The 27,567-nt window shown below is 46.6% G+C and overlaps 1 protein-coding gene across 1 annotated transcript in view; it reads left to right on the top strand.

The window, feature by feature from the left end:
* Nucleotides 1-27,567, top strand: part of RELL1 (RELT like 1) — a 70,930-nt gene that overhangs the window by 39,670 nt on the left and 3,693 nt on the right. Inside the window, exons 4-6 of the mRNA XM_066387696.1 lie at nt 6,265-6,322; nt 8,793-9,029; nt 12,548-12,686. Coding sequence (XP_066243793.1) covers nt 6,265-6,322; nt 8,793-9,029; nt 12,548-12,683 — 431 coding nt within the window. The 3' untranslated portion in view covers nt 12,684-12,686. The remainder of the gene's footprint in view (nt 1-6,264; nt 6,323-8,792; nt 9,030-12,547; nt 12,687-27,567) is intronic.

Below are 27,567 nucleotides of genomic sequence, written 5' to 3'. Positions count from 1 at the left end.
CGTGGCTCCTGTGCCTGTGGCTTTGGGGAGCTCCGAGCTGCTGGGACCCGAGCTTCTGCCCGAAGCAGCGCCTCAGTTAGTGCTGCTGGATGGGGTGCTGAATCCACAGACGTGAGTCACCTGTGGGGACTGCGCTGGGGCTGAAGTTGTCGCGTGTGACTGCAGAGTGCGCACCGAATGTTTGCTACGTGCCAGGCCTGTCCTGAGGGCTTCTCGGGGACTAGCAACTCTGTGATTCCGATGCTTTATTCCCATTTTACAGTTGAGAGACTGAGGCCCACGGTGCTCAACTAACTTGCTGGCAAGAGGCGGAGCTGAGATTGGAGCTCTAGCATCTGACTCTAGAGCAGGGGTCTCAAACTCGCGGCCCGCGGGCCGCATGCGGCCCGCCGAACAATTTTGTGCGGCCCGCAGACTAATCCACGAAGTTCAAAATATTTTGGATAAAATTAAGTAAGCCTAGGGGCCTACTTGTATTTTTCATTTCTCTAGCATCCTAGCTAGATATTAGCTTAGTTAACAGCAGTTGTGATGCGAACTACAGTTTCTGGTCGTTTTGTGACACTGAGTAAACTGCATGTACGATTGTGCTTGTTGTACTGATTTTTTTTTGTTTTCAACTGCAGTGAGAAAAGTGTTACGTAACAGTTGCCTTTTGTAGACCTAGTGCGGCCCGCCGAACGGCTGTGATCTTGCTCTGCGGCCCACATGCTGAGTTGAGTTTGAGACCCCTGCTCTAGAGCCTGTACTTTACCATCTGCTGTTACTGCCTCGTTCGTGGTAGCAGGAAACAGGGATGGTAAACTGCCTCCTTTTACTGGTCAAAGTATACAGCTGGGGCAGTTTATAAAATCAGGAACATGAACGCATTAAATTCTCAGAACTGCCTGACCTGTGGTGACGCAGTGGATCAAGCATTCACCTGGAAATGGTGAGGTCGCTGGTTCAAAACCCTGGGCTTGCCCGGTCAAGGCACATATGGGAGTTGATGCTTCCTGCTCCCCCCCCCCCCCCAAAAAAAAAGTGTAAATTCTCAGAACTACCTTATGAGGCAGGTACGCCCTGTTATCACCCCATTTTGCAGATGAGTCCGCCCAGGCCCTGAGGGTATGAAACTTGCCCAAGGTCCCACAGGTCCCACAAGGTCCCACAGGTCCCACAAGGTCCCACAAGGTCCCACAGGTCCCACAAGGTCCCACAAGCAGCGTGTGGTGGGCGGTGCCAGCAGTGCGCTCCCGCTGATTACAGCAGCCGAGGAGCATGGTGGCCCCTGGAGCAAACATTCTCTGTCCTTTCCTCACCCCCTTGTCCTCACAGACAAGGGCAGATAGGTCTGTTCTCTTCTTTTAAAATCACATCCTTTCCTTTTGGATGTAAGCAGTCTTTTTGTTTCGGCTGCTGGATTCCCAGTGTGTATGTGAGGCTGATACCCAAGGCCCTGTTTTCATTCTTTCTCATCGGTTCCCCTTCTCTCTGATTCCTGACCTTTTCCCCCGTCCACGCCTTACCTGTCTGCCTGCAACCTGTGACACTGGGTGGGGACTCCGACCTCTTGTGTAACTCGTGGTCCTCCTTGGCCATCGGGGACGTATGATCTCACAGGACAGCCCTTTCCCAGCTGTGGCCCTCCCTAGCTTCCAGCCTGCGCCAAAACCACAGCCCAGTGATTGATTACGTACTTGAGTCTCTTACCAGCTGGAACCTATAGCCTTCTCAGTTTGCCTTGAGGTTTAGATCCTCTATAGAACAAATCCATTTCTCTATTTCCTTTGCCTCTGTCATTAAGAGACTCTGAGCTTACTATCAATTTAGACCTCCCTTTATAATTCTTTTATAATTGTAAGCACACCATAGCATAACCTTTTAAAATTGAAAACAATATATAAAATAAAATTAAGTACAGTTCATCCATTACCACTTTCCCATGTTTATATATATAGGTTTTCTTCGCCTAGATTTACATATTTTAAAACACTTGCAGTCGTGATGTATGGCTGGTCCTGTGCTTTGCATTTTCATTTGGCAAACGGGGTCATGTTTCCCCTGTACTCATGGCGACTGCCTGTTTATGGTTTAAACATATGATGTCTTGAATGTTGCTAATCAGGTTAGTTGTGATAAATATCTCTTAAAGGATGAATTTATCAGCTGACCTGAGCACTAATTATTTTCCTCCTAATCTCAAGTCTTGGATGAACTGCAGTGCTACCTTTAATTTTCCTTCCTGAGGAAGCTGAGTTGAAGAGTGTTTGCGAGGCCGCTGGGGTTTCTCTGCAGCCCCACACCTGAGCTTCTCTTCCAGGACTTTAATCGTCCGATAGAGTCACAACCGGGAGTATTGTGATGATTCTCCAAGTGCCCCTGGTTATTCACACCAGGCAGAGGGATTTGAGAGATTCCTACTGCGATTTATATTATGGCAGAAAGGATGCCTTTATAAACTACTGTAGTTCTCTGAAACTTGCTGTAAGGATTATGCAAACGTCCCGTCAACGATGGAACTATTAAGGATTGGGGTAGAGACTTGGAGGAGTCGGAAGAACATCAGGGTGCCTCAGAGTCCAACAGACCTGGGTTTGTTTGTGTCCCGGACTGTCCCTGTACCTGTGTGGCTCTGGCCAGCCAGTTATAATCTGTACGCCTCATTCTCTATATTTGTAAAATGGGAGTGATAATTCTACCTACTCTTAGGGTTGTCAGGAGAGTCAAACATAGTAAGGTCTGTAAAGCTTTTAGCTAGTGGCTGGCACCTACCAGGCGTTCTAATGTTGCCGATGGCCATAGTGGTTCTTGCTGGGGAGATCTGCCTTGATTGTAAGGGAAAACTTTGAAAAGAATAGTGGTGGGAGAGAAAATAGGGCATCCCCCCCCCCCCGATTTTGGTTGGTTTATGCATATTATCAGGCAGAAAGGCAGGAAAGAAGAAAGGAAGCATGTCCTGGAAATTACTGCCCACGAGAAAATTTTCCCTTTTCTTGACATGTTTTCTTTTCCTTGTAACTCACTCCTCCTGTTCTCTGGAAACCCACGAAGGGAGGTGTAGTTGACTGAATGTGAACAAGTGTAGGAGAAACCACCTTTTATGGCTTACTGGAGTTAGGAGTGATATGCAAGGAAGAGGTCTATATTCAATAGAATTTAATTAGATTGTTGCTCTTACAGTCATTTTAAAACCAGATCAAGTATGTGTGTCAGTTCTAATGGTGGCATTGTGTTAGAGAGTTTTCTTATCATGGGAAACCACACAAGCCTATACAAAACCAGTGCTAGTAATAATTTGAATATGTTTTAATAATCTTCCTGGGATCATTTTCTAATTGAATGTTTCTAAAGGAGGCCATCTTCAAAGTGCTGACTTTGTCTTCATACTTTGTGTGTGTGTGTGTATGTGGTTGTTTTCCCTCTTTCCTGTGTGTGTGTATGTGTGTGTGTATATGTGTGTGTGTGTATGAGTGTGTATGTGTGTGTGTATGGGTGTGTGTGTGTGTGTGTGTGTGTGTGTGTGGTTGTTTTCCCTCTTTCCTGTTTGTATCAATAGTTTTAAAGTTTGGTAAATTATGGCAGAGTATAAGTGTCAACTGTGTATTTATCTGAAAGAAAATTGTTTCTCTAAATCTTTAATGTTAGTCAAAAGGTAAAATGAGAGCCAGCCCCAGAATATACTGAACTTGGCCCTGCAGAGGGTAACATGCTCTTCGTCGTGTGGGAGAAGAGGCTGCCGGTCCATTTCACTACTTCATTGGACATGAGGAATCGTGGTTAGAGCCAAACCTGTGTTTGGAAAGGCACTTGGGCATCCTCACAGATAGTCATAAAGGGCAAGAAAACATTTCTTTTAGAAAAGGATGTTATGTTGTGAAAGTACTTGTTTTATTTTTTAATTTATTGTGTTGACACAGTTTCAAGTGTCCCACTCAACATACCACCCTCTACTCACTACGCCATGCCCACCAGGCCCCATGAAGAGTCTCTCTCTACCCCCCACTTCACCCCCTCTGCCCTACTCCTCCTCCATCCACTCCTGTGTTAATACTTGTTAGGGAAAGAATTCACTCACAAAGGTTGTGATGGGGTGAGAATTAGATTGGAGGGGGGGTAAAACCAGTAGCCGTGGCCACCATCACAGCCGCCTGGCCCGTGCAGGTTCACTTTTGATTCGGACAGACGGTAATGAAACAACGGAGCCGAGAACTGGTGGGTCATTACTTTTAATTCTAGCTTGCACCTGGCGGGCGAGAAATACACACAGTGGAAAAACACCTCCCTTTCCATTCAGGGTTCCCAAAGCCACTGACTCATCCGAGTTTCTAGAATCAAAGGTTTCTACCTCACCAGCCTTACTCACCTCTGTTCCCTATCTCCTTCTCTCTGCACAAACTCTGCACAAACTGGCTTCTCCTTCAGCATTCTGCCATCTTGGCTCCCTCTCCTCTGCAATACTGATGACAGGATCTGAGAGAGAGCGCCCCTGGTCTGCCTTATCTTATAGTGTAGAAATTAAAGCCTTTAAGCCAATATACAAATAAGAAAGTCTTTGATACAAAGTCACTTATCTGAGGCATAAATGGGATTCCTCATAAGAGTGCCCACATCATGGAACAGTCAAGGGTATGGAGAAAAGCTTAGTTTTGAGAAGATCTTAGTATTAAAAGGATGTTAAAAAGATCTTAGTATTAAAAGGGTGGGAAAAGCTTTGTCTTAAAACTAAGCCTTAGGCCAGGAGTCCCCAAACTTTTTACACAGGGGGCCAGTTCACTGTCCCTCAGACCATTGGAGGGCCGGACTATAAAAAAAACTATGAACAAAACCCTATGCACACTGCACATATCTTATTTTAAAGTAAAAAAAAAAAAAAAAAAAGGGAACAAATACAATATTTAAAATAAAAAACAAGTAAATTTAAATCAACAAACTGGCCAGTATTTCAATAGGAACTATGGGCCTGCTTTTGACTAATGAGATGGTCAATGTGCTCCTCTCACTGACCACCAATGAAAGAGGTGCCCCTTCCAAAAGTGCGGCGGGGGCCAGATAAATGGCCTCAGGGGGCCTAATGTGGCCCACGGGCCGTAGTTTGGGGACCCCTGCCTTAGGCTATAATGACTTTGCCAGCTCACAGCCTGTCTCCCACACCCCATGTAAACTATAAGCGAGCAAACATATATATCATATTTACAAACTTATTTGACCTAGAGGGGCCAAAAAAAAAAAAAAAAACTTAACAAAAGTTGAGAAACACTGTATAAACCCTTAACTGTTACTGTGTAAAAGCAGCAGTTGGAACCAGGGTTAATTTTCCTCTGGTAAGAGTGTCATTGAGATGTTATATGTTAAGTGTTGATATTAGCTCACATGGTAAATAGTGACTTTTTATTTCTGAAGAGTTTGTTGTGCTTGGTCATGAGGACAGTGCTTTAAAAATCAGTGGAAAGGTTAAATATCCCAGAGCAACTTGAACATTCAACTCAGTCTTTTATCCTTGGGTGTGTGACCACTCGCTCGAGAAGAGGCGACAAGATTGGGGCGTGTATGTGCGGATGGGGGGGGGACCCCCAGAAGCTTAGATTTAATTTGCTTTTGTGGACATCCATATACAAAATGGATGTCATTTAAAAAAAATTAACATTAGGAGTGTAATTTAACTTAGTTCATATTAGGTAACTTGAATGTGTGACCGATGCTTGAAATTTTAAGTGATCTGGCCTGAGTTAAGGTCCTGCGTGGTCAGGAAGTAGAGGGGAGCCAGATGGTCCACCTGGAAAATTATATGTGGGATAAACTTGATACTACTTGGGTATCCAGAGTTTAGAGGTTATTATTTGGGCACACAGACATCATTAGCATACAGGGCTCTTGGGACACATACTTTATTATAGACTTAGCAAAGTGAGCTGAATGCAGTGGAGCAGCACCTGTAGCTGTTCCCTTTGGTTTGAGAGGAGGAAGACCTGTCTTCTACGTTATACTGTAATGATGTGTAGGAAGCAGAGCTCTATGTCGGATGCTGTCCTCCGTGTAGGTTCTCATCACTCAATACTCAGTTCCCCCCAGAGTGAACAGTCTTTGGCTGAGAGTGCCGCAGGCCACATCGCAGGGTTGATTTGGGAAAGCCCCGCCCTCCTCCAGGGCCCCAGGGCCTTATCTGTGAATCTGTGAACTGAAGAAACTCAGTCAGGTGTTTTCCAAACAGCTTTTCTGATGTGATAATTCTTGACTACTCATTTTTCTCATGCTATTTTAATTCTTGACATTTTTCCCCCTTAGCCAACGCTGATATTTTAAAGGCGATGGTAGCAGATAACAGCATCTATGATCCTGACAGGTGAGTGCTCCTCCCCCCATGTGACTGGGCATTGTTTTCCCAGATATTCTCTAGAGCAGGTTTCCCAACTTGGGCACCGTTGACAGTTGGGCCAGATAGCCACTGTGTTTGCTGTGGGGAGCTGTCCTGTGCGTTAGAGTGTTTAACAACATTCTCGGTCTCTGCTCATGGGATTCTAGCGTCCTACTCCCTCCCAATGGCTTGGTGGGCCCACTGTCCATGTCCCCTGAAGGCAGAGACGCTCCTGGTTGAGAACTGCTGTGGTAGAGACCGGGGAGGGGAGGCAGTACCAGCGCTGGTTCCGGGGACCTGGAGGGACTCTTACCTCCACTACTTATCAAGCAGCTCTTCTCGGGGAAGTTAACTGACCAGACTGTGCTCACATTCTATCACCTACAGTATACCATGGAGATAACCACAGTACCAGCCTCACTGGGTTATGATAAGAAATACGAGATACCTCAGGCATTGGAAGATCTCCATGAACAATGATGATGAATGAAAAACCGGGCTGTCTGGGGGCGCCTGCTCAGTTGTATTTTTGTATTACCAGTTTTGGGTTATGGTCGTTGAGTGTCGTAGTCCTTCCTAATCAATTACAGAACTGTGTGTCTATGTAGTTTTCCATTTCTACAATAAGGAGCATTTATTGAGTCCTCCTGGGTACTGGAACTGGGCCTTCAGATTCTTGCTATGGGGGGGCTCGATCTAGTGGAGAGTGGAGATGTGTGTGGCCCCCCACTGGTGGACAGCATGTGGGTGCTGTAGGAGAGGTAACGACCAGGAGCTCCAGGGGCCACAGGGCCAGCGGGAGGCCAGGGAAGGTTCCAGAGAAGTGCCACCTGAGTCAGGCATGCCACAAGCAGAGGCAAAAGGCAGGCGTTGCTTGTAGGCAGAAAGGGCAGGAGAAAAGGCCCTGGAGCGTGAGAGTGTGGGCTGCACCTGAGAAGGTTTGGGCTGGGTGGCCAGAGAACCGTGTGAGCAGTAGCGCAAAGGGCCGGGAAGCCATGTTGGGACTGAGTTGCATGGCAAGGAGTTTGGACCTTTCCCTGCTTACTCTGCGGGCGGTGTACCCAGCGTATTTTAACTATTTCATACTTGCTTGTGAAAGTGGCTGTATTAGCTTTGCACTTTAGCAAGGTAATTCAGTGCAGGAAGGGTAGCGTGGGAAACTCTGGTGGTGTAGTTCACAGGGACACGTGAGCTGTGATTTCTCCCAAGTCCCAGCCCTGAGCACAGACCCCCAGTGTTAGGACCATGTTAGCTCATGGTATCTTTGCCTCTGCCTTCTTTGGGTATCATGTAGAGCCTTCATTGGGTTTTATATACAGCGGGTGTTTGATAAACGTTTGTTGAATGAATGTTGTTAAACTTTTAAATTCAGTCTTTTACTATGTGGTGTTAACATTGTTTCGCCCAGAAAGCTGCTGCTGTGTGTTTCTATTTTAACGCTAGAAGGAGCATCCCTAAAGATCACCAGGAAGCCACTGGTCGTCTGTGATATTTGAGAATGTATTTTCAACCATGTGCTACACTTCTTTTTTAATATGCAGGCAGGCTGGTTTGGGCAGCATCAAGGCCGGTTTATGCAGTCATAAGACTTCCATGTGCCTTTGGGGCTCTTGGCACAGTCTCAGGTGTCAGGCTCCGCTGTGACATACCACCTCACCTGCACCCACCTGCACCCACTTAGAGCAGGTCAGAGGGCTGATTCCCTGTCGGGCTGGCCCGGTCCTGTTTTCATTGCTCCTTTTCTGGTGGACCAGAGCCTTGACATGTGCCTTTTGAAAGCAGCCAACCCCCGGCCTGTATTCTTCTGCTCTTTAATATTTTGGATGGTCTGGCTGGATTTCTTTCAGATGATCAAAATGATCTCCCTGTTTCTGACGCACTGTACGACGATCAAGATCATGAGATCCATTATGTATTAGTGATGTGACCTCAGGCAATTTATTAAACTTTTTATTTTTATTTTGGTGCAACAGTCAATTGGATTAAATAGTCTATCTTAAGTGATTGGATAACTTGATTGGAATTTCAGTTTGTCTGTCCCCCAGGGCATTTCTTGGCTATTGGTTGTCAGTGATATCTGGGCAGGCACTTTGCTATGTGTGAGAAATTAGTATGATCGCATGAGAATGGAGGTCAGCTGTTTAGACAGAAACCTAACACTTTGAAGGCAAACTGTGCTTCATCGTTAGAAGAAGGGGTCTGTTTCCAGCCAGTTAATGCCGTTCTAGAAGTGATAAGTCTCATTATTGCTGGTTAACATGAGCTGTAGTTGCACGACCCTGAGAGCGGAGTATTTGCTGCCCACGACCAGTTCTCAGAGCCCCTGTGCTTCAGTAGAAGAGGCATTTCTTTTTTCTTTTGATTTAAACTAGCTTCTTTGGTGGTGTGGGAGAGATGGCCTTAGGTGGTGTTTCTTTTTGGTAACCAGTTCTACTCTTTTTTTTTCTTCCCACTTTAGCCCTGTGACCCCCAGCACTCCTGGGAGCCCACCTGTGAGCCCCGGGCCCTTGTCACCAGGTGGCACCCCAGGAAAGCACATCTGTGGCCACCATCTGCACACAGTGGGTGGTGCTGTTGAGAGGGATGTGTGTCAGCGGTGCAGGCACAAACGGTGGCACTTCATAAAACCCACCAACAAGTCCAAAGAAGGCCGCCCGAGGCGTCAAGGAGCGGTCACAGTCCTTTCTGTGGGCAGGTAAGAGTCCTGCGGATGCTTTGGGTTTGCATAACACACGTACGTCCACATGCTGTGTGGACTTGTACTGACCTGTGAAATATAAAAAGTATGTTCTCCTCAGCCTGGCCAAGTCAGAGCTCTGGACTTTTTAGGGGTTTTCTGGTCTGAGTTCTGCATTTTTCCAAAAGCAGAGGAGTCCTAAGAGGTGGCTATTGCTAGAGCTGATGTCAGATGTATTACTGGAGGTAAAAAATTAATTACTTGCTGTACTAGTGTTCTCCAGAAAAGTAGATCCAATGAGAGAGATATTGATACAAACAAGAGATTTATTATGGGAATTGGCTGATGCCATCAGGGAGGCCAGGAAGTCCCGTGATCTGCTGGCCGTGAGCCGAGGACAGAGGAAGCTGGTGGCACAGTTCAGTCCTAGTTCAAAGGCTGAGAACCAGGAGAGCTGATGGTGTAAGTCGAGATCCCAGGCTGAAGGCTTAGTGGCAGGAGAAGACGCATGTCCCAACTCCAGCAAAAGGAGCAAATTTACCTTCCTCTGCCTTTTTGTTGTATTCAAGCCTCCAGTGGTTGGCAGCCTCATTAGTCAACAGAGCCAAATATCAAGAGTACAGCGATTGAAATTTCTTCTGAGAGCCAAATTTTTTAAACTTAAACTATATAGGTAGGTACATTCCTTAAAGAGGTAGCGCCCGCACGTGGTATTTTGTGGAAGAGCCACACTTAAGGGCCCAAAATGCTGCATGTGGCTTGCGAGCCACAGTTTGCCGACCACTGGTTAGACGATGCCCACCTCCACTGGGCAGCGAAGTCTACTTTTCTCAGACCACAGATTCACATGCTAATCTCTTCAGGAAACACCCTCACAGACAAACCCAGAAGTCACATTTCATCAGTCAAGTTGACATGAAATGGACCATCACACTTGCTGTAATTGCTAAACCCCAATTCTCAGCTATTTACATTAGTTGATATATTGCCTGTGGAAGTGAAAGGTCAGCAGGTGGCTCCCCATGCAGTCGCTCAGAGTCCCAGGTTGTTTGCGTCCGCGGCTCTGCCAGGCTTGCTGGCAAACGGGGCAAGTACCCGGACGATGGTCCCCAGAGGTCTCAGGGAGGTGGGCCTGGTGTGCTGCGTTCCTTGCCCTCACGTTCCACAGCTAGAACTCAGTCACTCGACCCCTGAGAGATGCCAGCCACGAGCTGGGATGCACCGCGAGGGGGCTGACCCACCGCTCCGCGGGCTGTGGCACGTGAGCTCCGTGGGGAGCGCTGACTGCTTCCTTGACCCACCTCCCGAGCCCGGGGTCTCCCAGGCCTAGAGTGCCCTTCACTTGTGACTCACATGTGACGTGGAGACATTGCAGTGCAAGTGATGACTCAGTTTGACGATACGTAGAGCATTTTTGCAGTGTCCGCTGTTCTGATTTTGAGTCTCACGCAGGAACCGCCTTGCTGCTGCTACATTTGTTGAGCACCTGCGTGCTGGACCAGACAGGGCCAGCAGGGTGCAGAGGCTGGTGGTCGTGCACAGGCGTCTTCCTTCTCTAGGGACAGGCGCTGGGGGGAACGGCCTGCACGCTGCGTCTCCCCCGTTCGAGTCTTGGTACCACAACTTACAAAGACTTGCTTCTCTCAGTGCCTCCGTTTCCCCCTGTATAAAATGGGGATGACTGCACCACTCACCTCACTGGGTTGCAGCGGAGACTAATTAAGATGCTTCACGTAAAAGTCTCAGGCCAGTTTTTGGCACTTCCAATGCACTCAAGAAATGCTGGCTGTCACTCTTGTTGTTTTAATTCGGTCGAGTCTCACCAGGTGTTGCACAAGCAGTGAGGGGAAGACTGCAGGCCTGTTTGCCACTTGCAGCCACACAGGACAGCTCCTGACCACGCGGCTTTAGTAAGAAGCAGAGTCGTGGGAGTCTGTGAATGCGGAACGTAATGAGAACCCGGAGCTGGTGGAGACAGAGCGTATTTGGTTTGCTTTAGAAACAAGAAGTGTTCAATTCCGATGCCACATGGCTTCTGTATACCGCACCCCCCCCCCCCTCAGGTTGAGTTCCTGCAGAGGCTGTGCTTGCAGCACGGGCTGCTTGGAGAGTGCTCGAGTTCAGAATAGAGTTCTGGGCACACCCTCCTCTCCCTCAGGTGTGGGCTCCTAGGAGCGTTGAGTTCCTGCAGAGGCTGTGCTTGCAGCACTCGCTGCTTGGAGAGTGCTCGAGTTCAGAATAGAGTTCTGGGCACCCCCACCTCTCCCTCAGGTTGAGTTCCTGCAGAGGCTGTGCTTGCAGCACGGGCTGCTTGGAGAGTGCTCGAGTTCAGAACAGAGTTCTGGGGCCGCTCCTCCCAGTCCTCCCTCCGCTTCCTGGCTCTGCGCTCCTGATGGTGGGTGACTTCATCTGGACAACGAAGAATGCGTTCCGGATACTTGTAAGGGAATTTAAGGCCAGACCTAGAGAGAAGCTATTATGAAAGTTGGTAGGGATTTGATGATGATGGTCTAGAAGTCAAATGGAGTAACTAATTTCTTGCTTATTCTTAGTGAAAATCTCTTCCTTAATTTTCTTAATTTTTTCTTAATCCTTAAAGGAAATTAACCCAAATTTACTTAAAAGAAAAACAAAACAGACAAAAATTAGACACAAAAATTCTACCCCCAACTGATACCGATAAAATATATAGTAGGGACTCCACTGAGTGCGTGAGTGAGTGAGTGCGTGTATGTGTGTATAGAGAGCGGACCCTCTGACAAATGTATCTTTGACTAAGGCAGTTTCTGAGAGAATATTTTTTATTATTATTATTATTATTATTTATTTATTTATTTTTTTACAGAGACAGAGTGAGTCAGAGAGAGGGATAGACAGGGACAGACAGACAGGAACGGAGAGAGATGAGAAGCATCAATCATTAGTTTTTCATTGCACGTTGCAACAAATTAGTTGTTCATTGATTGCTTTCTCATATGTGCCTTGACTGCGGGCCTTCAGCAGACCGAGTAACCCCTTGCTGGAGCCAGCGACCTTGGGTTCAAGCTGGTGGGCTTTTGCTCAAACCAGATGAGCCCGCGCTCAAGCTGGCGACCTCAGGGTCTCGAACCTGGGTCCTCTGCATCCCAGTTCGACACTCTATCTACTGCGCCACCGCCTGGTCAGGCCTGAGTGAACATTTTATTACATTAGCTTAATTTGCAAGCTAGTTACGCTTATATCCGGCTTGATGTAAAAGCCACGTCATCGTTAGACACTACACTCTGAGGCTATGTAATATTGTACTGCCATGTCCCATGCTCTGCAAAGCATCCTGCACGGTCTGGGATGTGTTGAGTGAAAATCAGCTGGGAAGTCTAGCAAGGGGCAGAAGGCAGGGGCATGTGCTGGCAGGAATGCCCCTCTTAATGATGATGGTGCTTCCGGTTGCTGTCCTAACTTCTGGCTGAGTTTATTTGGAATCCTGTAGATGGGTGATTTTTGATTCACTCATAATTCTCGTTTACTAAAAGCAATCTCTTCTCCTCCTCCCCCAGGTTTAGAGTTACAAAGGTGGAACACAAGTCAAATCAGAAGGAGCGGAGAAGTTTGATGTCAATCAGTGGGATTGAAAGCGTCAATGGGGAGGTGCCTGTGACCCCTGTGAAGAGAGAACGAAGTGGCACAGAGTAGCAGGTGAGTTGTCGTGTTGGGGACACTGAGGGGGGGGGTGCCTGATGGGGAGAGGGTCCTGAGAGCCTCTCTGGAGTGTGGGACAGGGGGATAGTAATGACTTGGCTGGAAAATGAGACTGCTGTCCTGCAACTGGTTAGACTGGAGAGGACTGAACGTGATTACTTGTCTGTCCAATGATTCTTAAAAGAGGCTGCAAACTCCGGTGCCTCCAGGGGCTTGGCCTGCATAATGCATAGGAGAGAGGTTTACTTAGGAGACACTGTGGAGTGGTGGGGATTGTGGCAAACCAGAAGTCATGTAACCCATCTATAGCATTTGCATTATCACAAGGCAGAGGCAATTAATGTTGCTCGATCTTATGCAAGTTGCATAAGATCTAGACTTCTTAAATGTGAAATCACTGCAGGTATTTAAACATTAACAATATATTAAATTACCTTTAAAAAATTGTATAGGCCAAATGAAATAAAACCTTGTTGTCATTGCTAGGTAAACTGTGATTTGTAAAAGGCTAGAGCAAGCTTCTTCCATTAATGGAGCTGGAAGCCAGTTTTCTTCAATGGGCCATAGTTCTAAAATACTCCCAGTTAGGAATATTGCTCTTTCCACCAAATATTTTGAAGCAATTTAAAAGCGCAAGTAAAGGCTTCTTGGTTTGGTGATCTTAATTTTGGAAGATACTGATTTTAGAAAAGCATCTGATAATTTGATATTGGCTTAGCTTTTATCTTCCTCTTCTCTCTGTTCTGGCTTGAGGAGCAGTCGTCCTGTCCTGTTTTCCTGTTACGTGTAAAAGGAGTGAGCACGGTCCAGAGCTCTGATGAAAGCCTGAGCACAAGGCAGAGGGACGGAGGCTGGGGCCTGGGGGAAATGGACAGGCCGGGTCTCTGAAGGTCCAGGAAATGGCAAGGTCGAGTGTGAGCCCTGTGGAGTCAGGCGGCCAGGTTCAAATCCCAGTTTGCTAATCATTAATGCTAGGACCTGAGCAAGATACTTTGACTTTTTATTTCTTACTTTCGTCACTGGAAAATGGCAATGGTGTTACCAATGGTGGCAGTGAGATTTCTGTGCAGTAACACACGGGGCCCCAGGCCTGGCACCTGAGAAATGCTCGGTCAACACTGCCAATGATGACTTGTTCGTGCCACTGGGTCGGCGCGGCTGAGTGGGACAACGAAGTGGCTCTGAGAGAAGCCTCCCTGACGATCTGCCCAGGCCCAGAGGGCTGGGGAGGACCTGGGAGTGACCTGGAAGGCTGGGCCCCTGCACTCTGTAGACAGAGACCCTGACAGCTAGCTTCCCAGTGCGAGTTCTCGCCATCTCGCCTTAGGGGAGAGCTGGTCCCTACCCCCAAGTTTAGGAGCTGAGTAGGGGCTTCCTTTAAAGGAGAGAAACAGAGCAGCAGTCTGCCTTTGGCTTCTTCGCCAGTTCCGGGTGCTTTGGGACGGCAACTGGGAGGAATTTAGGAGAAGGAAGAAGATAATGATAAAAGCAGATAACATCAGTTCAGCATTCTAGTCTTCTGGACATGTGATGAGTGTCTCACATGTCCCCGTGGTAAACATCCCCTAATGAGATGGGTATCGTTATCCCAGTTTTATGGAGGAGAAACCAGCGAACAGAAATGATTAGCTGCATGTTCAGGGTCACGTAGCTGGAAAGAGGAGCTGATGTGAACCTAGATCTCTGGTTACAAGACTGACCACATTCCTCTACTGTCCTAGGGTGCTTACGGAGGGGCGGCCCTGGGCCCACGAACGGGGCATGTTTCCAGCAATGATCTAGAACCTCCTGGGCCGTGACTACTTAAATGAATGAAAATCACAAATTTAGGGAGTGCCATGGGCAGTGCAGACACAGAACATTTCCATCACTGCAGAAAGTTTTAGTGGTCAGAGTGATGGTACCTGAGACGTTAGAACTGGAATCCTGAGTGACTTTGGTAAATTAGAGAAGCATTCTGATTAAAGCCGTGAGGACGTGTCTGGCTGGGAAGGGAAGCACCTAGCCATTCAGGTTGAAGGTGAGACCCAGCCAGTTTTGCTGCGAAGCAAGCATGGGTCATAGGACAGACTGCGTATGAGTCAGCCTGACAGCATGCTGAGAGAGGCACTGCTTGCCTTCAGGCAGGAAGCGCAAGGCGCAGCCTGATTAGACAGAGCCTTGCTAATGCGCCCTGGCCGGGCTTGGTCGCTGTTGCCTGGAGAGAGGAACTCCAAGATTAGGGAGATTAAAAGAATTAGGATTGCTTAACTGGTTTTCTTGGTCCAGATTCCGCTGCATCTGAGTGTAGGAATTTGATCTAATCATCTGAAGTCCTGACCACATTTAACTGATTTAAATTTGATTTTCCCAGCAAAGCACGTACTCATCCACCAGGATTTTGTAGGAGAGCGGTGATTTTGATCAGAAGCAAACTCAGTCTTAGCTTCCCTATAGGGAATGGCACTTAACCGCCCTGTTCTTGGTCTCCTTGAATGTGAAATAGGGTATTCAATGCACTGGTGAGGGCAGGTGCCAGGGAGTGTCTGACATGTAGTTAGCCGTCAGTAGAGGGTAGTCATGTTACGTTATGCCATCCAAATCAGCACACGAATGATTTAGAAAGGGAATGTGTTTTCCTAGCCTTCAACTTGTAATTAATTTTGAAATTAAAAGTAAAATTTTTTTGTTAGGGAAATTTTCAAACAAACTCAAAAGTAGAGAGAATACTATGGGCGCTCATGAGTCATGGAGTGACTTAATTATAATGCCGGCTACACATCGACCACCATGTCCCCGGTGCACCTGACGTGCTTTGAAAGGCACAGATCGTGCATGAACGAGTTCAGTCCTCACAAAAGCAACATGTAGGTACAGTTTTTAGAGTTGTCTTTTTTCCTGAAAGATGTTTTAGTTTCAATATGAATTTTTGCCGAAGTATTTTAGTATAGTGCCTACTGGTTTCCTTTTTTTTTTTTTTTTTAAGTAGGTGATTGATACTAGAAACTGGACTTAGTATTCTAAATGGAACATGATCAAGACGAGGGCAGGATTTCTCTCTCTTTCCTTCTCTTTTCAGAAAACAGAATCAGTTGGTTGGCACCTCCTCTTCCCTCATTCTTTCCACCCTGCCCCCTTGGCCTGGGCAGCTAATCAAACTTGCCCTCTGCCTGATTTATTTTGGCAATGCAGTTAAAATAGTTTCTTTTTTCCACAGAAGATGTTTTGGTTTCTTCTTAGAAGAATAAGCTTTTGTTCTTCAAAGTTAAATGAATCAAATTGCTTTCTGCCTGCAAAGGCCACTGCCTTGTCTTTATTATCACTGGTCTCTTACTTTTATTTATTTTTTAAATGCTTATTTTATTGATTTTAGAGAGAGAAAGTGAGAGAGCAAGGAACATCTGTTCCTGTCTGTGCCCTGACTGGGGATCGAACCAGTAACCTCCGTGCTTTGGGACGACGCTCTAACCAACTGAGCTCTCTGGCCAGGGCAGTCTCTCATTTTTTAAAAGTGACACTGTCGTGAGCATTCTATAGCACCCAGTCCTGAAGTATATATTCCTTTTTCCATTGCACAGTAGTCTCCGATTGAAAAATTCAATTTAGAAAGTTTACCTATTATTTTTAATCAAAACACGAAAGCATAATAGTAGACATTTCTTTATTTTAAATCGTTTTATTATTGAAGCTCTTCTATTAATTCTAATTTAAGTGTTTTATGTTAGTGATTAAAAATGAGTTTTGAACTGTTTAGCTTTAATTTTAACTCTGCCCCTAACTACCAATGGTTTTAAACAAGTTGCTTAACCTCTCCACGCCTTTCATCTTTAAAATGTTGCTGGACGTAAATGTCGTACTGCATGTGAAGAGTCTGACATCAGTCCTTGGTGTTGGTAGTCACTAAATATTTACTGTTATCGATATTTTTCATTCTATTTTTTTTTTTCAGAGACAGAGAGAGAGTCAGAGAGAGGGATAGATAGGGACAGACAGGCAGGAACAGAGAGAGATGAGAAGCATTGATCATTAGTTTTTCGTTGTGACACCTTAGTTGTTCATTGATTGCTTTCTCATATGTGCCTTGACCGCGGGCCTTCAGCAGACCGAGTAACCCCTTGCTCGAGTCAGCGACCTTGGGTCCAAGCTGGTGAGCCTTGCTCAAACCAGATGAGCCCGCGCTCAAGCTGGCGACCTCAGGGTCTCGAACCTGGGTCCTCCGCATCCCAGCCCGATGCTCTATCCACTGCGCCACTGCCTGGTCAGGCTCATTCTATTCTTGGTGGCCTTATTTATTAACTGATTTCTCAAGCCTCAGCTGTAGGTTCTGTGAATCCCTTTTTCCTTCTAATGGACATTAGAGCTTTGACTTGTGACATCTCAAAATAGAACTTTGTCAAGTCCCTTAGGAATTGGGGCCAATGTCTAGCTTGTGTTAAGAGGGCCTTAGAAATAACCATTCCTGCTCTTCCTGGGGTTGGGCTCAGAATAGTGACAAAGCAATGGAAAAGTTGTGCTGACGTCAGCTCCTGAAGACCTGAGGATGGCAGTGAGAACGGGGAAGTCCCTGCACCTACATGTGCACTCCGCTGGGCTCACTCTGCTCACCTACCTGTGCACTCTGCTGGGCTCACTCTGCTCACCTACCTGTGCACTCCGCTGGGCTCACTCTGCTCACCTACCTGTGCCACTCTGCTGGGCTCACTCTGCTCACCTACCTGTGCACTGTGCTGGGCTCACTCTGCTCACCTACCTGTGCACTGTGCTGGGCTCACTCTGCTCACCTACCTGTGCACTGTGCTGGGCTCACTCTGCTCACCTACCTGTGCCACTGTGCTGGGCTCACTCTGCTCACCTACCTGTGCACTCCGCTGGGCTCACTCTGCTCACCTACCTGTGCACTCCGCTGGGCTCACTCTGCTCACCTACCTGTGCACTGTGCTGGGCTCACTCTGCTCACCTACCTGTGCACTCCGCTGGGCTCACTCTGCTCACCTACCTGTGCACTCCGCTGGGCTCACTCTGCTCACCTACCTGTGCCACTCTGCTGGGCTCACTCTGCTCACCTACCTGTGCACTCTGCTGGGGCTCACTCTGCTCACCTACCTGTGCACTGTGCTGGGCTCACTCTGCTCACCTACCTGTGCACTGTGCTGGGCTCACTCTGCTCACCTACCTGTGCACTGTGCTGGGCTCACTCTGCTCACCTACCTGTGCACTGTGCTGGGCTCACTCTGCTCACCTACCTGTGCACTCCGCTGGGCTCACTCTGCTCACCTACCTGTGCACTGTGCTGGGCTCACTCTGCTCTTGTTCCAGGACTGTTCCGTGAGTCCTGCTCTGCCCTCCGGGCGTGGGGATGTGTCACGAGGTCAGCCTCCCTGACCTTCAGTGCCTTCCTTTTCTCCTCTCACAGCGAAAGAAAACAAGCTCTTCTCCTTTCCTTTGAACTCGGGCCAGCCGTGTGGTGAGAGTCTCTGAGAGCCTTTCTGAGGTCGTGCTGCTTTATGTGCGGTCAGGCTTCTGTTAACACGAGGGAAGGGGGATGGTGAGAAACGAAGAAGTGAATACATATCTCTTTTTAAAAAAGCAAAAGGATCTGAGGTTTGTTGGGAGCCCCTTCATTTGATTTACTGGTGTTAAAGGGGGAAATGGTATATAAATTTATAAAAAAGAAATCACACCTTTGTGAGTTATGGGTGGTAATCTCTTCACTTTACAGACGAGGAACCAGGCTCAGGGGGATTAATTTTTTCCAGATCCCTGGGGGCCAGGTAGTGAGAGAGTTTGGTTGGGAAGAAATCCACACTTTAGAGCTAACATGCTCAATGGCTTTGAAGTTTAAGGGAGATTTGCTTTCTCCAATAAAGGGGGGAACATCCTTGTTTTTTGTAGTGATATTTTCAACATTACCAGCTTTCACCAGCCAGGTCTCCTTCGGTCTCCTATGGGGACCTTCTGATGTGATTCGGCTTTTAGAGCTGTACCTGGATCAGGTCCCGGACTGTGAGCTATTCGCTTTTCTTAGAAGTGGACCCAGATCATAAACTGTGAGATCTCAGAGGAGCTGTGGTCGCTAGTTTAGGTCAAGTTAGGTATAATTATATCTGTTACAATATTTATTGAGCCCCTACTATAAGCCAGGCGCTGCGCCCAGCCTTAGGGGTGGGGCTTTGTGGGAGATGCACAGACAGGGGCCATGCTCTTGCGGAGTTTCCGTTCTGGTATTTAGACGTTCCTCCCCATGCCTCTGGCTCCCTTGTTTCAGAGTAGGGAGGCCCTGGGAGGTTATGTATGCTGTTCAAGGTCATACCCATAGTTCATTCTAGAGTCTGAACTGGGGCTTCCTGATGGTTTAGTCTCTTCACTGCCTGCAAGGTATTGGATGTTGAAAGTACACACAATAATTGAATAAATCTTAAAAAAATGTAAGTCTTCACCCTGTCTATACCCCCTTCTCCCCTGCACACACATATCATCTCCCAGTCTCCTTTCCAAGAGGTGACTAAAGATATCGCCGCCCTGGCCCTGGTCAGTTGCCTTAGTGGTAGAGCGTCGGCCCCGGCATGTGAATGTCCCGGGTTCGATTCCCGGCCAGGGCACACAGGAGAAGCGCCCGTCTGCTTCTCCACCCCCCCTCCTCCTTCCTCTCTGTCTCTCTCTTCCCCTCCCGCAGCCGAGGCTCCACTGGAGCAAAGTTGGCCTGGGCGCTGAGGATGGCTCCATGGCCTCCGCCGCAGGCACTAGAGTGGCTCTGGTTGTAACAGAGCGACGCCCCAGATGTGCAGAGCATCGCCCCCGGTGGGCGTGCCGGGTGGATCCCAGTTGGGCGCATGTGGGATACACATGTCTCTCTGCCTCCCCACTTCTCACTCCAGAAAAATAAAAAAATAAAAAGTAAAATAAAATAGAGATCTTGCTGTCCTCTGTACCCTTTCGGGATTATTCTATGCATATACACATGCTTGTACAATATACATACGTATATACAGTTCCCCCTTTTCGTTGAAGCTGATGGCTCAGGTTCCTTGGACTCCTGCGGTTGTACTCTCCCACATGCTTGAGCTATGAATAGTAAAGATGCTGGATGCATTTTAAAAGTTCCATGCCTTCTTTGTTCTTTGTTGTTGAGAATAACTCCAAACAATTTATGGACGTAATCTGAGAGTTTTGGGTGGACCTAAAAACATACTTTGTTGTCATCACTATGCTGTTGTAAGTCATTCTTCCACAGCCTTGTCCTGTGTACAGAAGAGGCCCAAACATAGTTGTCAGTATTCCCAGAATTGAGACAGCACGGGAACTGGAGGTTTCTGCTTTGTTTTGAATTTCCACTAAAGCAAGCCATCTCCCCTCCACGCGCCTCTCCCGAGGAAGGGTCTGCGGCAGGCCCCTCCCTGCTGCTGAGCAGACATTGGCCCACTGGCCCCTCAGAGAGCTTTTCTCTTCTCCCTTGGGAGCCCTGTCCTTTCACCAGAGCTTAGGAAAGAGGGGCTGAGGCATCTGCCCTTCTCACCATGGAAACGGCAGCATTGGACGCTTATGGAGACGGCAGGACCTAAAGAGACGAGCTACAGGGGCTCAAGCGAGGCAAAATATGAAAGGCTCTTGGTGACATTTTTGCCCAGGACTAGAAAGAAGAGGGAATTCATAGTTAGAGCCAGGATTTTTATTTCTCTTAATTTGTACCTTGAGGCTTTGATCTCTACTAACATTAAATACCACATTTGCCCATGTACAAGATGCATCTTTTTTCAAAAAATTTGGGGTCTAAAAACTGGTTGCATTTTATACAGTGGTTGTAGATTTTTAAACTTACATTTCCCGCTTTTAGCACTTGTTTTTATGCACATTGTTGTATTAGATTTTTTTTTAATTGTCTGGTGACAATTTGACACCAGCAGGAAGAGTGAAGAAACCAACTATAGGAGAAGTTTGTACCTGGGTGAAAAGATCCTGGGATAATATCAAGATTGAGATCGTTGTCAAGTCATTTAAGAAGTGTGGCATTTCAAATACCATAGATGGAACTGAGGACGAGGCAATATATGAAGACAGTGATTCGTCATCGGACACAGATGAGGACAAGCTAATGGATGGGAGTTTTGACAGTGATGAGGAGTTGTATGAATTTTAATGATGAATAAAACTTGAGTTCAATAACTTCATGTAATACTTTTTTTTTTCAAATTTCAGACCCCCAAATTAAGGTGCGTCTTATACATGGAAGCATCTTATTCATGGGGAAATACAGGAGCTTAAGTAACGAAGAGTGCCTGTTTTATCTATAGCAGGATGTAAGATCTTGTAGTGACTCCCCAGTTCAGGCTCTTCGTGCTGAAGGCCTGCTCTATCATTGTAAGTTCTGTGGTCTTGGGAAAGTAACTTAGTTTCTCCATCTGAAGATACTACTCTTAGGGATGTTGTCCCTTGGCACTTAGTGCTAAGGAGGCAAAAGCTTGATGTTACTACCATATTCATTAAGCCCTGTTTATACACTTAGCAAATAAATGTATGAAAAGCTATTTTTAAAAAATATTTCTTAATTTTTCTGCGACTCGGAGAGGCCAGGTCTGACATAACCTATCAGGTGTTGTAGTGTTGGTAGTGTTGTTCATTTGATGCTCAGATCGAGGCCTAGTGATGGCAGGTTAACTGAGCTGTAGCTCACCAGCCAGCAGAGAGGCAAGGTCTCACCGGTCTGCTTTCGTCACCAGGAAGACACGGTACTATTCCGAGTAATAAGTTATACCTGTACCTTAGTGTAGACGTTGAATCCTAGTTGTGTTGAGACTGATGTTGCTGAATTATATTTAAGTATTTCCTAGGTAAATACTTGTTTTTCCAGATACAGAACAATATTTTTGTCAATTACATTTTACTTGAAATAATGTGCTCTGACTCTTACTGTCATAGGGTTAGTAAGTCACATGTTCACTTAACTCTCGCTTGGGAAACTCATTTTTTTTTTTTTTTTTTCATTTTTCTGAAGCTGGAAACAGGGAGAGACAGTCAGACAGACTCCCGCATGCGCCCGACCGGGATCCACCCGGCACGCCCACCAGGGGCGGTGCTCTGCCCCCCAGGGGGCGATGCTCTGCCCATCCTGGGCGTCGCCATATTGCGACCAGAGCCACTCTAGCGCCTGAGGCAGAGGCCACAGAGCCATGCCCAGCGCCCGGGCCATCTTTGCTCCAATGGAGCCTTGGCTGCGGGAGGGGAAGAGAGAGACAGAGAGGAAAGCGCAGCGGAGGGGTGGAGAAGCAAATGGGCGCTTCTCCTATGTGCCCTGGCCGGGAATCGAACCCGGGTCCTCCGCACGCTAGGCCGACGCTCTACCGCTGAGCCAACCGGCCAGGGCGGGGAACTCATTTTTGCTAAATATATGAACACATTTAAATAACTGAGAGGGTGTAATTCAATCAAGGGCAAGCTTCAGACTTCCTAGTAAGATCCGAATCTGACGTCAGACAAAGTTCAGGTAGTGCGTAATTTCTCATTGGCGTTATTTAGTGAAGAAGGCAATATAATTTGCAGGAATATACACTTCTATCTCTATGCTACTTTAAAAAACTACTTCCATTTTGAATGGAAAAAAGTACCTATAAACATTTTAAATTATTCTGAATTGACCCACATACATAAAAAGTTGCTGACTATTGGTATTTTTATTTTATTTTTTATTTTTATTTATTTTTTGTAAGAGAGAGAGTCAGAGAGAAGGACAGATAGGGACAGACAGACAGGAAGGGAGAGAGATGAGAAGCATCACTTCTTTGTTGCGGCACCTTAGTTGTTCATTGATTGCTTTCTCATATGTGCCTTGACCAGGGGCTACAGCAGACTGAGTGACCTCTTGCTCGAGCCAGTGACCTTGGGCTCAAGCTGGTGAGCTTTTTTTGCTCAAACCAGGTGAGTTCGCACTCAAGCTGGCGACCTTGGGGTTTCAAACCTGGGTCTTCAGCATCTCAGGTTGACGCTCTATCCACTGCGCCACCACCTGGTCAGGCTGACTATTGATATTTTTAAAAACTAAAATTTAATTATTAAACTCCTTCCCAAAGTAGGGGCTATAATGTGGCAATCTGTGGTATTGCGACTTATAATAAGACATATATATTTGGTCTTCATAGGCAGTTCTGGCACAAAGCTAATAAAACCCTTGGCATTTCCTAAGTGGTGAGAGCAAAAGGTATCTTTCGCGAAGTCACTGAGGTCACTGGTAAAGCCCCTAGGTAACTCACTAGTAAAGCCCCTGGGAGCTGGTTGCTTGGGAAGCCAGCCGAGCATGTGACTAGAGGGTTAGAACTTTCTGTCCTGTGTGCCAGTGCCTCCCCCCCCCCCACACACACACAAAGTCACACACATACATTGGAATTGGATGCAGAACCCTTACAATGCACGGGAGATGCAATGCTCAGTAAACATGCAAAATGCCTGATCTTACCTATCATCAAATACACACTGAAATGAGATCACCTTTTGCTTTTCTGTCGGTGAAGACAAATGTTAACACTGGCATGATAATAGAACTTGCGTCCAAAAAGAGACTCTTCGCCGTGTAAAAGGGAACACTATAAATATTATTCATATTTGATCATAGAATAAATATATGTAAATGGAGACTTCCCAGACAGGTTGGGTCCCATGGTCTCTTTGGTTAGCACCCTGTCTTGAAGAGGGTAAAGGGACAAGGGAATTGTCACACAGCTAAGCAGGGAGGTACATTGGTGAGTAGAAATATATGCACAGACACAGAGCATCTACTATACATCTACGATATATTATTAGATGAAAAAAGTTTTGAAATACCTAGTTTTGCTTAAGAAAGGATATGCCATGTACCTCATTTTGTCTTGGGTGGAAGCTGATTATTTAAGTTTTCTCTTGAGAAGCTCCAGGCTCTTTGAAGGCTAACACTGTGGCTTCTTACCTTTTGCTATGCCTTCAGGTGGCGCTTTGTGTATAGTTGGTCCTCAGTGATTCCTTAACAGGTGTGATATAGCTCACTCATCCAGTCATTAAAATAGACCTCTGCAGATGACCTGAATTCTAGTTCCCAACTATGTTGAAATAAGTTTAAAAATGATTTTATAATTGAAAAATTTTGTTCTTTAGATTGAGTTGCTGAGATTTTTTAAATTAATAAGTCAGTCTTTTATGCTTCTGTCATACCTGTTTCCTCTTCCATTTCATATATATATATATATTTTTTTTTTTTTTTTTTTTTACCTCAGATGCCTTTGTAGTGTTGTGTTTCCAGGGTTTGCCCTTTGGAACTAAATTTCTTGATTTTTTTTTTTGCAAGAGAGAGGGGAGGAGGGGAATATGAGAAAGAGTGAGAGAGAGAGAGACATTGATTTGTTGATCCACTTGTTCATGCATTCATTGGTTGATTCTTGCATATGCCCTAACCTGGGATCAAACCTGCAACCTTGTAGTATCAGGACGATGCTCTAACCAACTGACCTACCCGGCCAGGGCCTACATTTAATTCTTATGGTTATTACCAGTTGACAAACATTAGTACAGGGTTTTTCTTTGGACTTAAATCCTTATATGTGCATTAATCAGCTGTGCACTTTGTAAGAAAGCAGTGTCCTGGGCTCCAATCCCATAGATTCTGATTTAGTAGGTCGTGGGCTCAGCCCAAAGAATCTGCAGTTTTTAATAGTATTTGAGCCAATTATAAAGGTCGTGCTACTGATCACTCTGAGAACTCTGACTTAAAGAGACTTCAGATTAGCCTAGATTAGCATGAATCTATTATGCATTCTAAATAAACATGAAACCTTTATTAAGATACAAAAGTATTAATATTAATTTATAAAATTTGCCACAACCTTTAGATCAGAGCAAGATTGAAAGAACTACAGACCCCTTCTGATATCTCCTTGTCAATGTCCACCTGCCCAGGTGCCAGTCTAACGCAGACAGGACTGGATTACAAGATCATACTGTCAGGTGTACATGCTCTCTGCTAGCACCTGCCACCACGTGACCAGGTGCTGACTGGAGCCGGGTACCAGATAACCCCTAGCAAAGAAGTTTGCTCTTGAAGCGTTTACAGGTTCACACACCCGTAGCTATAGGACTTGAGTGTGAATATGACTGTTGCAATTTTGACTGCTGCTGTAAATAACTTTCCCCATTTTTATTTAAAAGTGTCCTAGAAAATTCTAAAGCCAGCTGTATGATTCTGTAGGCTTGAATCCATTCACTGTCACAGAGGTGCCCACACCGACTCCATCACTTAATGGTTGCTGTGTAGCCCAGTGACTTATCCAGGGAGTGGCCCTGCCGTGGCTTCTGGGGTCCGCTGTCCCTTTCTGTGGCCCCCACACAGGTGGGGAGCAGAGACGTGAAGGAACCAGCAGATCTCAGGGCCGCCATGGGTGTGTCTGTGGTGCCCAGCGTGGCTGCAGTGGGGGTGACTCTGCCATGATTATGCGTGGCCTTGGGCGTGCTATTGGACCTGTGAGCCTGGCTTTGTCCTGTGAAAGGGCCGTGGTCGCTGACTCACGGAGTCGATGGAGACTGAGTTAGTGGATCTCCAGTGCCCCACCCGCAGCCGGCACAGCGCGAGCACTCTAAGTGTCTGTTCGGTAATCGGGACATCCTTTCTGTCCTTGGCCCCCTGTCCTTGGAGGTCTGAGTACTTATGTTTCTAGTGTTTTAAAACATGTTTGGAATTTTTGAAGGGATCAGATCCTTTTCTCTAGAGAATCCTTTTTAACAAGGGACATGTAGAGCTTAGTCAAAAAGATGTAGTAGTCCTCCCTCCCCGCCCCTTATCTGAAGTTTTACCTTCTACAGTTTCAGTTAACCCATCAACCACAGTCCAAAATATTAAATGGGAAGTTCCAGAAATAAATAATTCATGACTGTCACAGTGAGAGTCTTTCTCAATGGCGTGATCCAACCTCGTGCCGCCCTGCTCTGTCCTGCCCGGGACGGGACTCATCCCTGGGTCCAGCACGCATTGCTCCCTGCCGGCAGTCACGGAGTGTCCTCTGGGTTATCAGATGGACATCCGCAGTCTTGCAGGGCTTGTGTTCAGGGAACCCTGTGCCTGACTGTGTCCAATGTCTACATTAAACCTCACCGTAGCTGTGTATGGGAGGGGAAACCACAGTGGATGTCTGCAGGGGTCAGTACTGCCCGGGGTTTCGGGCGTCCACCGAGGGTCTTAGAGCAGGTCCCCCTGTGGATAAAAGACAGTTACTGTGTCCGTGGCTTCAGCAGAACCGAAACATAGTAACAGAATCATGGCTTTATCTCTGACAATTAGAATTCTGTCGTAGGCTTCTTTATTGACCTTAAAAGAAGAAAGATGACCTCTTTATTCTTTCCAGATCAATATTTTGTAGTTCTACCTTTCTGTCTAGTTGTCTTTATGGGGGAAGTGGTCACACTTGGGATTTATGAATTGTCTTTTCAATATAAGGAAGTTTTGCTTATATTTTCAGCTTGAGCACTTACTCATAAAAGACTGTAATCACTAACTTTGCTCAAAAGAGAGGTCAGGCTTGTTAAATATGGTGGCATCCCCCGGTGACGGGATGTGAGACTACCGGACGGGCGGAGTGATTTTCCCTGCCTGTCCACTGCCGCTGGTCTTCCCAGCTCTGATGCCGCCCACCCACGGCTTCTGCCTGCTGTCTGACCAGATGGAAGGCACCTCTTAACATTATTGTGCTGTGGTCACGAAATACTGTTTTAGCCTGACGTGTGGTGGTGCAGCGGATAAAGTGTGGAAGGCTGAGGTTGCTGGTTCGAAACCCTGGGCTTGCCCGGCCAAGGCACATATGAGAAGCAATCAATGAACAACTAAAGTGAAGCAACTACGAGTTGATGCTTCTTGCTCTACCTACCCCCTCTTCTCTCTCTGTAAAATCAATAAATAATCTTTAAAAAATTTTAAAGTCTATGTTTGTTTATCAATATGAATATATTCACAACTGTAGAATGAAACGAGAAGAGATTTAACAATGTGAAAATGTGACAGCCCAGAAATAAGGCCACTGTTGGAAATGTACAAGCCTGTTTCCCCTAGATTGTCATTGTTATTCTTTTCCTTTTTTTTTTTTTTTACTTGAGAGGCAGGGAGGAAGAGAGACAGACTCTTGCATGTACCCCAACCTGGATCCATCCAGCAAGCCCCCTACTGGTCAGTGCTCTGCCCATCTGGGGCCACTGCTCCGTTGCTTGGCAACCGAGCTATTTTAATGCCTGAGGCAAAGCATGGTGCCATCCTCAGCTCCTGCTGAAACCACTTGAGCCATGGCTGTGGGAGGGGAAAAGAGAGAGAGAGAGAGAAAGAAAGGAGAGGGGGAAGGGTGGAGAAGCAGATGGTTGTTTCTCCTGTGTGCCCTGACTGGGAATCGAACGCGGGACATCCACATGCTGGGCTGATGCTCTACCACTGAGCCCACTGGCCAGGGCCTAGATGGTCATTCTGATAAGACAGATATTCACCTGGAAGTTGAGAGTGCTGTGCTGGTGAAGGGCTGCCTGTTACTGTGTTTGTGGAGAGAGAGGCCAGAACTGCACATCAGTGCTGACGAGCTTCTAACAGAGCTTTCAAAAAGCGTAACTGCCCCCACTTTTTATGCTTAGTTTCTGGTGTTAGTAGGACCTTGAGCAGCAATTTGCATTTTTCACTTCCTCTCTCAGGGCTGCTGTGTTCGGTGCATTTTTACTCTGTCACCAAAGGTATTTGTGATTGCTCAGTTCAGGCAGAGAAGGCGTGGTGGTAACATGGTAACGATCCTAAGAGCTAACCTCTGGGCAGATCCAATCCACTGACTGCTCAGCTGTCTTAGGCACTATGCATACAGCACCTCCTGTAAAACCCTGGTGCCCCCAGGGCGTGCCCCCTCAGCTTTCTCTGGCTGAGAGC

The sequence above is a fragment of the Saccopteryx leptura genome, chromosome 5 (genome assembly GCF_036850995.1).
Source record: "Saccopteryx leptura isolate mSacLep1 chromosome 5, mSacLep1_pri_phased_curated, whole genome shotgun sequence".
Lineage (NCBI taxonomy): Eukaryota > Metazoa > Chordata > Mammalia > Chiroptera > Emballonuridae > Saccopteryx > Saccopteryx leptura.
Note: the sequence above shows the minus strand (reverse complement) of the source record. Positions and strands in the feature narration are given on the sequence as shown.